This window comes from Prionailurus bengalensis, chromosome C2 (genome assembly GCF_016509475.1).
Source record: "Prionailurus bengalensis isolate Pbe53 chromosome C2, Fcat_Pben_1.1_paternal_pri, whole genome shotgun sequence".
NCBI classification, from domain to species: Eukaryota; Metazoa; Chordata; class Mammalia; order Carnivora; family Felidae; genus Prionailurus; species Prionailurus bengalensis.
Genome location: NC_057350.1, coordinates 52,974,504 through 52,986,762, shown reverse-complemented (window position 1 = coordinate 52,986,762; position 12,259 = coordinate 52,974,504). Strand labels below are relative to the sequence as shown.

Here is a 12,259-nt window from a genome sequence, read left to right as displayed (position 1 = left end):
ATTTATAATTTGGAACAAATTCATACACTTCTAAGACTCAGTTTCCTTATTATTGAAGTAGGATAATAATCTTACCATACTGAATTGTGAGGACTTAATTATGTAAGCAATAAGAACTTTCAGGAAAGTTCCCAATTAATAACAGCTACCCCTTGTAGTAAATGTAGATGAACTAGTATTGAAAGACCCTGGAGACCCACGCTATGTTATCAATGATAGGCATAAATGCTAGAAATGTCATTTTCTCAAGACATGGGATCCATTGCAGTGCCATGACAATCATGACAAAATGCTTTTTAAAAAAACCATTAATAACAGCTTACTATCCTAATTTCTATGAACAAAGGAAATAGCATTTAATTTAAAAAATCACTTGATATACAGAAAACAATTCTATCATTACCAGTAATAGAAATTCTCCTAAGCAGAAAACTAAACACAATCTTAAAATCATGTGGTCTTTCCCCACTGTGAATTTTTCTCCACTCCTTATCAACTAATCAATGGCCAGGTGATCTTGATCAGCCCTATTGACATTAGGCATTCAATTAACAACAGTGACTGCATCTGCAGATGTAGAAACTGGTTTAGCCAAGTAAATTTAGTTTCTCTAGTCCTGTAGTAAAACAAACTATGAGTGCTCATATGATTGTTGAGTAGTCTAGTTGCCTAGAATTTGTCTAGTCCTTTGACCATCAACGACTACAAATACATCCTATTAAATATGCGGTCTACAGAGTGACATTTTAATTATCTGAATGAACACAAGAAGAGTGAGGGGGCTAAAAGAAAATAAAATACAAAGGTGAGCTTTACAAGAAAAAAACAAGTCACAGGGGATCTAGTGTTAAAAGAGATCAAAAAGCAATACAAGGGGTGCCTGGGTGGCTCAGTTGGTTAACCACCCGACTTTGGCTCAGGTCACGATCTCATGGTTTGTGGATTCGAGTCCCGTGTCAGGCTCTATGCTGACAGCTCAGAGCCTGGAGCCTGCTTCGGATACTGTGTATCCCCCTCTCTCTGCCCCTCCCATGTTCATTCTCTGTCTCTCTCTGTCTCTCAATAATAAATAAATGTTTAAAAAATTAAAAAAAAATCAATACAAAATAATGTATATTTTCAGCAAGGAGAAATTCTAACAATACATTTTTTTATAAAGACAATTCTTGTCAAGTCCTATGTGAAATGGTTTGTATGTGTTTGTCAACACATGCACTGGATGTTTAGATATACTAGCCAATGATTTCCTGGTGGGATTATAGTTACCATCTTTCCCTCTGGTGATAACCTTGTCTCAAGTTACCAATTACCAATCCTACTATCACACTCTAAAAAGAACAGTGATTAGGTTCCCAGTAATTGCTTACATTTCAGACAATTACAAGAATATAAGCACTCACTCAGGAAATACTGACCAAGTTCCACTGTGATCGACTATGGCCCAGGGATGAAAAGAGATCCCTACCTTCAAGGAGCTACTAATTCAATGAACTCACATTCAGACACTTAAGATCAGTTTCAGCAGAGAAGCTGAACATTGGGTGATCAGAAGCACAGCATTTACTGTACCCAGTGAGGCCTGAATTGGAATCTAACTCTGTCACTTGAGACCTTTCTGATTTCTCTCACACCAGCTTCTTTATGAATAACATGAGGATATAATAAATGTCTGCATATTTCATAGGGGTCTTGTGAGAATAAGGTGGCTTAAAACACACTGAAAATTGTTAAGCTCTACAGCATGTAACTGCATACATGTGTGTGTCTGTGAGCATGTGTGTATGTGTAGAATTAGTAGATACACACAAATCAATGTCCCAAGGTAAAGTTCAGACAACCAATTATGGATGCCATAGTGTTGTTGAGTACCTCTAAAATTTGATTGTGACATCATTATATTATTACAATGTAGAGAAAGAGCATGAGTGTGGGCGTATAAACATATTACCCATGGATATACATATTTAGATGTCATATAAAATGCAAAAGAAGCCAAAAAGGAGTCAGTCCAAACAGTGTAACAGTACCAAGGAATCATACTTACTTTCATCCATACCACAGTTGCATTCCTACTAGCAGATATCGTGCATGACACAGGCAAGGCATCACCAATCTGCTTGGTCACTTCCCCACTTGGGTTTAAGGACAAATCCAAATCTGTGAAGCAGAAAATCTGCTTGAAATGCAAACTCCAGGAAAGGAAGATAGTCAAAATATTTTTGAGAAGAAAAGATGAAAGAAAAAAAATCCTTCTAACTGTAGTCAAAATTCAGAACTGATTTATGTGACCAAAATAACTGAACTGTAGCATAATAAGTCTAGTATTTCAAGCCAGCTTTGAGACCAGTTTGGACATGTGAATGGTCAATCTACTTGATTATGCATTTATTTGGAGTTAACATGACTGATGTTTTGACTGCATATAAGTATTCCCCTGGGGTCTATTACCTTAAGAAAAATATTTCTTAAATCACTTCTGGAAGAAACGAAAGATGATGACTAGGTAAATATTATAAAAAGAGTTGGTAAGCCATGTCAGGAGAAAATCAAGTATATTTAGACAGCAGGTGATAATGTGAAAAACCATGAGGTAGTCTGTTTCTTCAGAGAGAATTGACTATAGTAGATTTTTAAAAAATGCTATTCCATTTCTCATGCAGTTGAAATTTTAAGTAAGATCAGTTGTTAGGTACATTCTTGGCAGGTATCATTTTTAAAATAGAGTATAAAAACATCTAAGTAGGCATAATCTTTCAGATGGAAAGTAATTTCTATAAAATCTTACTATCACAGTATGATCTGTATGAGGAAAATTTAATTCACTAGAACAAACATTTATTGTGCAGCTACTATGTTTCAAGCTCTGACAGGAGATACAGAAATGAATAGAAGCTTACAATTTACAATTTTTGAGGTAGAAGTAATACGCACTCAACTATGTGACTCTAATACAGCAGCAGCTCAATGAATATTTGTTGAAAAAATAAAGGAAGGGCTACAAATGGAGGTACAAGCAAAGACTTATGGGAGTGTAGAGAACAGAGCCAAACTGGGTTTCAAACCACTGATAAAGGCCTTGTATAGGAGACAGTGTCTGCTTGTGGTCCCTGACTGTTGAGAAGGGCTTTGATAAATGGAGAAACAGGGAAACTCCTGCCATAAACAAAGGCAAAGAGCTGAGGGCGTATGGCAGCTTTAATAGTGGTGAGTACTCTACTATGAATGATTATAACACATGAAAGATAGACCTATATAATTAGTAGAAGCCAGACCCTAAAGGACTGTGCTTACCTTGCTAAGAGTTGAGACTTTATTCTATGGCAGTGGGGATTTCCTATTGCACCCTGTGCTTTTCCTTGGTTTTACACGTTATAACTTAAGTTCACTGATTGTTTGTTAACATCCTTTTTGATACTTGTTTTTCCGGTTAGGGTGTAAGAACTATTGGGGTGCCTCAGTGGGTTAAGTGTCCAACTCTGGATTTTGGCTCAGGTCGTGATCTGTGGTTCACAGGATCGAGCGCCGTGTCAAGCTCCGTGCTGACAGCACAGAGCCTGCTTGGGATTCTCTCTCTCTCCCTCTCTCTCAAAATAAATAAACTTTAAAGAGATAAAAAATACATAAAGATTGTAAGAACTGTGAAGGTAGGAGCCATTCCTTGAGTTGTTACTGAGTATCCACAATGTCTGCTACATGGTAGGCTCTGAAACACAATAACTGAATGAAAGAAAGAAGCATGCTTTCGCCGTTTCTCATTAATATTAAAATATGCATTGTCACAGAGAAAAGTGGAGTTTCCTCAGAAAGTTTGAGTCAATTACACTTAGATGAACATCCTATTCAGGGAGAGTTAGAAGCTTTTACTCGTCGGACAGTTAACTTGCCGGTGAGGAGATAAGAGAAGTGATTTTAAAGGATGATGATGGACTTTGGAAGTTCTGATGAGGACTCTATCTGTGCATGAATCGGCAGAGGAATAGTAGATGTTTCATCAGCAACTATGGATCTGTGGGCGGGAAGCCCTGACGACCTTCTGCAAACATGTGCAAGCGTGGCTTGCTGCCTTTCTATCCATACTCCCTTTAGTCATCTATGCAAAGGAGACAAATCTTGTTTTCAGACAACAAACAACAATCAAGGATAAATGGACCAAAAAATAGGATTTTTATGTTTTCATTTCATGTAATTCAGAGTAAAATCTTGTTTTATTTGTAGTTAAAGAGAAATACAGTCCTTAAAGCCCAATGTGATAGTCGACCTTTCAAAACCAAAAATCATTTCAATCCAATTAAGTGCAGTGAAATCCAATTAAGTTGTTACATACTTTTGTTTATTTTATTTTTTTCTTTATCACAGTTGATCATTGAGCTCCAATGTGGCTGCACCCAAGTCTTTTGCCTTATCACTCTGTTATCTATCCATCCCTGCTGATCTACAAGTAACACAAATAAGGGCTCTTTCCTTTTAGGGTCTCTTAAATATAAGCTTACTGTACCATCTCCAAGCACTGGATTATTGGTATTGGCCCACAGATCTCATGGACAATGATATCAGGGAGTTATTTTATAGGCAGTTCTATCTGCTGGTTATGTTCTCTCACTTCATTTCTTTTGGGGGATGGGGTGGTCATGGAACAGGCTGGATAAATGGTCCCAGGACTGACTGGTCCCCAGAGAAAAAGTAGCATTGTTGTTATCCTGAGAGGTCACTTCTTTCTTTCTAACCAGCTTCTGATGGCAGACACACTCAGATCTATACAACATGAACATGGAACAAACAGAGAAATGGCCTGGCGGTGAACATTTCTTAACAGTTTGCTGTTTTTCTAGGGTTCCCCAGGGTGTGCTCCCAACATCAGACACTCAAAGCAACCATCTGGTTACTCTCTTCCCCAGTGTATAGCTTTGTATCTCCCTCAAAGTCTTAGCTTCCATTCTATATGTTTTCCAAGCATTATAGGCAGAAAGAAAGACTTACAATCATTACCTCAGAACAATTTCAAAAGTCTCTTTTGGTTTTGAAACAACAAAACCCCTCATATTCAATGGGATTATAGCAGATCATGTCTAGAGAAACTTTCTTGCAATGGATCATGTCTTGAGGTGCTACTGGGTACAAAGGACTTACTAGAAAAGTTTGCCCTATACCTCCAAGCAAGACTGACATTTGCCTAAAGCACTCTGTAAATTGTAGTGTCACTGGGGAACGGTTCAAATTAGTTCCCCATTTCCATAATGCATCAGGTGCATCAAGAATATAGACTGTCAGCAGTTTCAAAGTAAAGGACTTAAGGTGCTTTTTTGTGTGTATATTTTTTCCTATCACACTAGAGTAAATATAACTATTGGAGTATATGGAGATCAAAAGCAGGTTAACAGTTAATGAATAGGTATGTTTAGGGTGATTTTGAAGAGGTTCTATTTCCAGAAATTTTCTATCCTTCTATACACACAATAAATGGCTTTTAGTGGTCTCTACCTCTGCTGCTTCCAAAAGTTGAGTCTATAGTAACTTTATGTTGCTTGGGTTTGGGCACTAATGATATTCTGCAACAAAAAATTTAAAATATATTTAATCTATACTTTTTTTCTGGGCCAAGTGCAAACACTGTGAACTTTGAGAACATCTAAGTATTTTCTTAAAATACAAAACGAGTAATTTCTTTAAGATCCCCATGAATATTTTGTTAATAGCACAAATAGAAGAGATTTAGAAAGGAGATGGAAGTTTTCCACTGCCAAAAGTTGCACTTGTTAGATCCACTCCAGATTTCAATAATGCAGTGGAAATCTGGACCAAAGCTGAGTTTGCTTTGATGCACTTAATAAGCCTATTGAAAGCACACAACATTTGAGAAAAATATAGTTGCAATTTACTTGAAAAGACAGCTAGTTAGACTATTAGAGGCCTTTAAAGTGAAGTTGGTAATGAAGAATAAGGTGACTTACAGTGAACTGTGATGGCTGTTGAAGCAATCATGCTTCTTTTGTCTATCAGGGAGCATTTGTAGTCTCCTGTTGCATTGCGCCTCACATCTGTCAACGTGTAAGTATTTGAGCTTCTTATTCCTTCAGGCTGTCCCTTTTGATAGAGGTAAAATGTCAGATGATTACACTTGGTAGCTACAATGAGATGAGTTGTATTTCTTGATGAAAATGGCATTTTCTTATGTAAGAAAAAAAGGAACGTGTTTCTATGATTGGACAAATGAGAGTAGAGTTTGTGTTATCTGATTTCTGGAAAAATAACTGAGATTTGGGTTCTAAGGAAATTGAGGAGCTCACATACATGGTATGGATGACATCTATTCCATTGATAGCATGGCTCGGATTTGAGGGTTAAGGCGTTTTTTTTTTTTTTTAATTCTAAAACTTCATTTTATATTTATGCCTTGACTAATTCAACAAAAATATTTGAGGCAGCTTAAAGAAAACATACCACATATCCAAATAAAAAGGAGAGAAAAATAAGAAAGGAAGGAATAAAGGAAGGGAAGAAGAGGGGGGAGGGATGAAGGGAATGGGGAGAAAAAGAGAAAGATAGAGGAAAATATTTTTTTTAAAAAGTGAAGAAAAGAAAAGAATTAATAAACTAAGAATAGAAAGAATATAGATGAACTAAGAGCACATAGTAACAACAACAACAACAAAAAAACCCATAATCATTAGATATTATTGCTAAAACCAAGACACAAATTTGTCAAATCTGTCAAATTTGGCTATTAGGATAGCCAAAGTAGAAACATAATTAGTTTCAGAAGTCCATTTGCATATGAAACAAAAGCAATATGTCAATTTATTAGGAGAAGCAAAGTTTTCTGCCAATATTTAAGTCTAAAAGAAATCAGTTATGTTAGTCTTCTGAGTAATGTAGTACATGATATTCTTAAACATTACTGAGAAACGTAGTAGGTGACATTTGTAAACATATCCCTTCAATAAATGCAATATAAAGTTGTATATGGCTTCTCTCAGTGGAAGGTTATGTCGTACCCAAACCTGGGAAGAGCTCTGGGAGAACTAACTAGTATCTCAGACAGCTCTCTCTATCTGGCTCGATACCACTAGATGTCTAGAATACATCCCAGAGGAATGCTCCAAATTATCCTCTGTCTGTATCATTCTTTTCAGCTATGATACTGATAAAAGCTGAGGGGCTGGCCCTTCAAGACCATATATGATGGCAAGATATAGCCCCTAGCTTTATTTTATCTAGCTAAATATAACACACAACAGAATGGTCCTACTTTGGAGGTTCAGAGATGTGTTCATGAAGGCATTGTGGGTAGACCTAGAATCTACATCAAGCCATTTACTGTCATCATTCTTCATTTTAGAGTTACCTGTTTTTGAAGAGATTTTTATAGCTTATCTGGATAATGAAAACTTGAGTTTTTGTAATTATGGTTTCCTATGAGCAGCTTTTTAACTCTTTTCCCCTGAAATCTCTTAACACTGAGGGAAAAGGCAGGATCACTGGCAGATGCCAAAAACAATCACAAAAAACCCCCCACAACTTTCAAAGGACATTCTACAGGTGTCCCTTTTCCCCAAGAATAACACCTTTCTCTGTTAAGCTGCCCAAGTACATACAATTTTTAATGTCAGCTAGCTGCCACACAACAGGACAAAATGATAGTAGTTAAGCCCAAGTAATAATCCGTAAGCACTTACTGGTAAGTAAAACAAAAATTCCTCAGGAGGAGGGTTACCATTTCCCAAGCACTTGAGAGTGATGTTATCCCCTTCTTTGATGGCATTTTTTGATGGCAGCACTTGTATTGTCACTTGTTCAGTAGGATCTACAAGAGTCACAGACACAAGTTAACCATTTTCATCAAGTACCAAATTACTCTGTACATACAATATAAATGACTAAATTACACACAATTTTCTCAAGAAGCTAGTAATGGTAATTACTTAAATGTATCTTTTTATAGAGGGATTGAAGTTAATAGCTACTTGCTAAAACAAGTACTAATCTTGGTTAGAGCAAACTACAAAGAGACCTTGTTACATAAAAACCAATTTCTTCTTAGCAAAATGTCTTTAACTGAGGTAGAAATGACCATAATTATTTTATGTGTAAAAGACCAGTAGGAACAATCTCACTGCATGATTTCATTATAAGGACATTTAACTCTATTATATGAACCTCACAGTTTGGAAAGACTGGATCAGCTAGCATAGTAGCTAAATCTGTTAGGTCACCCCTATGCTCATCTTATATAATAATACCTTATATTGAATAAAAAGAGACATGAGCTAACAACCAGCAAGACTTTGGGCACGCAGGAGAGTAGATCAGTTTTCAAAAAGATGAATCCTGTGAACTGAAGGAGATCCTTAACCCAGTCAACAGGACTGTAAATGTATTGTAATTCTGTTCTGTTCATTGGGGCAAAGGTGCACTTTCCATTCCATTTTAGTCACTTTTTATGGAGAAAATAGGGCTAAAGGGTATTCTTTAGTAGAGGCTACTGCTAATAGTAGAACACTAAAGAAATTAAAGGCTTGTATACAGTGGACCATATGTAGCAAACAGGAAATAAGAGGAGGGGGTGTTGGCAGTTATAAATGACCCACTTTCTAATATACATACTTGTTATATAGCTGGATAATAAGAATAATAGAATAAGAGTAGTAGAATAATAATCTATGAAGACTTACTTTTTTTATTAGCTAATAAAACAAATAAGTGATAGATTCTGAGGTTTTTTTTTTTCTATCTCTTGCTATCATTTCTTTCTCTTCCCAAAATCAAAATGCATACACAACTTAAAAGGGTTGATATAGATTACTTTGTTGCCTTTTCTTCATGCATGGGGTCTCTCTGAATATTTGCCCAGGATGTTCTGAAGGTAAACAGTGATTGGTTTAATATACTTTTTGTTAGTTTTCCTGAATTTCCGTGAGGAAGTTCCTTGATCAGCAGTTCCCAGTAGAGTTGGAAAGTAAATAAAGTTTGTTTTTTGCCATCCCCCTCTTTGACCTTCCATTTCTAGGTCTTCTTCACTCTTTTATGTGGCCCTTCACTGACAGTTTTGTCCTGTCGCTTGTCACTGTGAGACTACTCAATCAAAACTGACATCAGAACAGATAGGGATCACAATCTATTTGACTTTCTGCTTTATTTCAAAACTTCCTTCTCTGTGTCCTCTTTCAATAGGCTCTGCTCTGCATTAGAGAACTGAAGAACTACAATGAGATCAGAGAGATGTGAGTTTTAACAGTAACTTTCTAGATGTTCAATGAACATGCCTCAAACAAAATCAACCATCACTTGCTCTCCCGTTGTCCCTATTTTGCTCTGTCCATTAGTAAATCATTCTGCCAGGTATTCTGCCTTTCTCTTATCTACTCTGTCACCAAGTCTTAGTGATCAATACTATTTTTTGCATCTGATTCTCTCCTTTTATTCCTACTAACACTTCTAGAATCCAAGTTCTCCCACAGGTTACCTGAAATACTACCCTCAAACTTTAGTCAGTCCCTCATTCTAATCCTTCACATACATATTTCCTTTAAATCAGTTTTGAAGTAGTGTTTTGAATATTACAATGATATGCAAGATCCTTCATGTGATACCAATATGTGAAGATTGAAATAAAAATTTCTTAACCTTGTACCCATAATTGCCTTCAACTAGTTCAAGTATATATCTATATATACCACTACATAATAAGCAAGAGTCTATTTTAAATTTTCCTTGTCCCATCTTTCCATTTATGCTCTGCCCAATCATGAATTCATTTGTTTAGCTAATACTTATTTTGTGCAGGCACTAAGTGCTAAAGTTATAAAGTTGAAAACAGCATGATTTTCAATCTATTTATAAGGTCTGTAACAACATAAAAATTGCATATAATGTGATCATTGGTAGCTTATAGATGCATAAGACTGGGAAGGATATTGTAGGAGTTGATGCTATAGCTGGGTTTTAAAGAATAAGTAGGTGTTTGCTAGAAAATAAAAGTAAGGTAGTGACAGCAAATGGATAGGCAAGTAAGCAGTATTCTATGGGAGGCATCTGGAAAACAGAAAAAGATGGAAGAAGATACAGTGAAGTGGTAAAGATTGAGACCATGGCTGCAAGAGATTCAAGGCATATCAAAATTGGGAGTGTTAAGAGAAGAGGGAAAGAAAAATCTTGGTTCACAAAAGTAGACTTAGGGAATCCCAAGACTCCATCAAACATGTTAACATTCAGATCACAGGAGTTCCAGAAGAAGAGAGAGAAATAGGGGCAGAAGTTTTATTTGAGGAAATTATAGGTGAAAACTTTCCTAATCTGGGGAAGGAAACCAACATCCAAAGCCAAGAAGCACAGAGAGCTCCCTCAAAATCAACAAAACCAGGTCACCACGAAGACATATTGTAGTTAAATTTACAAAATATAAAGATAAAATAAATCCTAAAAACACCAAGACAAAAGAAGTCCATAATTTATAAGGGAAGACCAATAAGGTTAGTAGCAGATCTCTCCACAGAAACTTGGCAGGTCCTAAGGGAGTGGCATAATATATTCAACATGCTGAATGGGAAAAATCTGCAGGCAAGAATACTCTATCCAGCAAGGCTATCATTCAGAGTAGAAGGAGAGATAAAGAGTTTTCCAGACAAACAAAAATTAAAGGAGTTTGTGATCACTAAACCAGTCCTGTAAGAACTATTTAAGGGAACTCTTTGAATAGGAAAGAAAGAATGACAATGACAAAGACTAGAAAGGGACAGAGAAAATCTCCAGAACAATGACAAAACAAGTCATAAAATGGCACTTAATTCATATATATCAATAATTATTCTGAGTGTAAATGAACTAAAAGCTCTAATCAAAATACATAGGGTATCGGAATTGATTAAAAAATAAAAACAAGACCCATCTATATGCGGCCTACAAGAGACTCATTTTAGGCCTAAGGACCCCTGCAGATTGAAAGTGAGGGGATAGAAAAACATTTAGCGCACAAATCGATGCCAAAAGAAAGTTAGGGTAGCAATTCTTACATCAGAAAACTAGATTTTAAGCCAAGGACTATAACAAGAGGTAAATAGGGGCACTATATCATAATAAATGGGTCTATCCAACAAGAGGCCCTAAAAATTGTAAATATTTATTCCCCCAACTTGGAAGAACCCAAATATGTAAAACAATAACAAACACACAGGAATACATCAATAATAATACAATAATAGAAGAGGACTTTAACACTCCACTTATATCACTGGACAGATCATCAAAGCAAAAATCAACAAGGAAACAAGGGCTTTGAATGATACACTAGACCAGATGGACTAAACAGATATATCAAGAACATTTCATTCTAAAGTAGAAGAATACACATTCTTTCAAGTGCACATGGGACATTCTCCAGAATAGATCACGTAGTAAGTCATAAATCAGGTCTTGACAAGTAACAAAAACTGAGATCATACCATGTATATTTTCTGACCACACTGCTATGAAACTTGAAGTCAACCATAAGAAAAAATTTGGAAAGACCACAAATACATGGAGGTTAAAGAACATCCTACTCAAGAATGAATAGGTCAAACAGGACATTAAAGAAAAAACAAGGAAATATAGGGAAACAAATGAAAATGAAAACATGGAGGTCCAAAACCTTTGAGATGCAGCAAAAGCAGTCATAAAAGAGAAGTATATAGCAATACAGTCCTACCTCAAGAAGCAAGAAAAATCTCAAATACATAATTAAACCTTACACCAAAAGGAGCTAGAATAACAACAACAAATGAAACCTAAAGCCAGTAGAAGGAGGGAAATAATAAAAATTAGAAGAGAAATAAAGGATACAGAAACAAACAAACAGCTAGAACAGATCAATGAAACCAGGAGCTGGTTCTTTGAAAAAATTAATAAAATTGATAAACCCCTAGCCAGACTTACCAAAAAGAAAAAAGAAAGGACCCAAATAAATAAAATCACAAATGAGACAGGAGAAATAACAACCAACATAACAAGAATACAAACACTTATAAGAGAATATTATGAAAAATTATATGGCGACAAATTGGACAATCTGGAAAAAATGGATAAATTCCTAGAAACATATAAACTACCAAAACTGAAATAGGAAGAAACAGAAAATGCGAACAGACCAAAAACCAGCAAAGAAATTGAATCAATAATCACAAATCTCCCAACAAACATAAGTCCAGGGCCAGAAGGCTTCACAGGGGAATTCTACCAAACATTTAGAGAAGAGATAATACCTATTCTTCTCAAACCACTCCAAAAA

General features: G+C 35.9%; 1 protein-coding gene across 2 annotated transcripts in view; it reads right to left on the bottom strand.

Moving 5' to 3' along the window:
* Positions 1-12,259, bottom strand: part of ALCAM (activated leukocyte cell adhesion molecule) — a 220,938-nt gene that overhangs the window by 27,610 nt on the left and 181,069 nt on the right. For both annotated transcript variants that reach the window (XM_043594049.1, XM_043594050.1), the window contains exons 7-9: positions 7,674-7,801; positions 5,949-6,081; positions 2,045-2,157 (exon numbers count right to left, since the gene is read on the bottom strand). In XM_043594049.1, the coding sequence (XP_043449984.1) occupies positions 2,045-2,157; positions 5,949-6,081; positions 7,674-7,801 (374 nt within the window). The remainder of the gene's footprint in view (positions 1-2,044; positions 2,158-5,948; positions 6,082-7,673; positions 7,802-12,259) is intronic.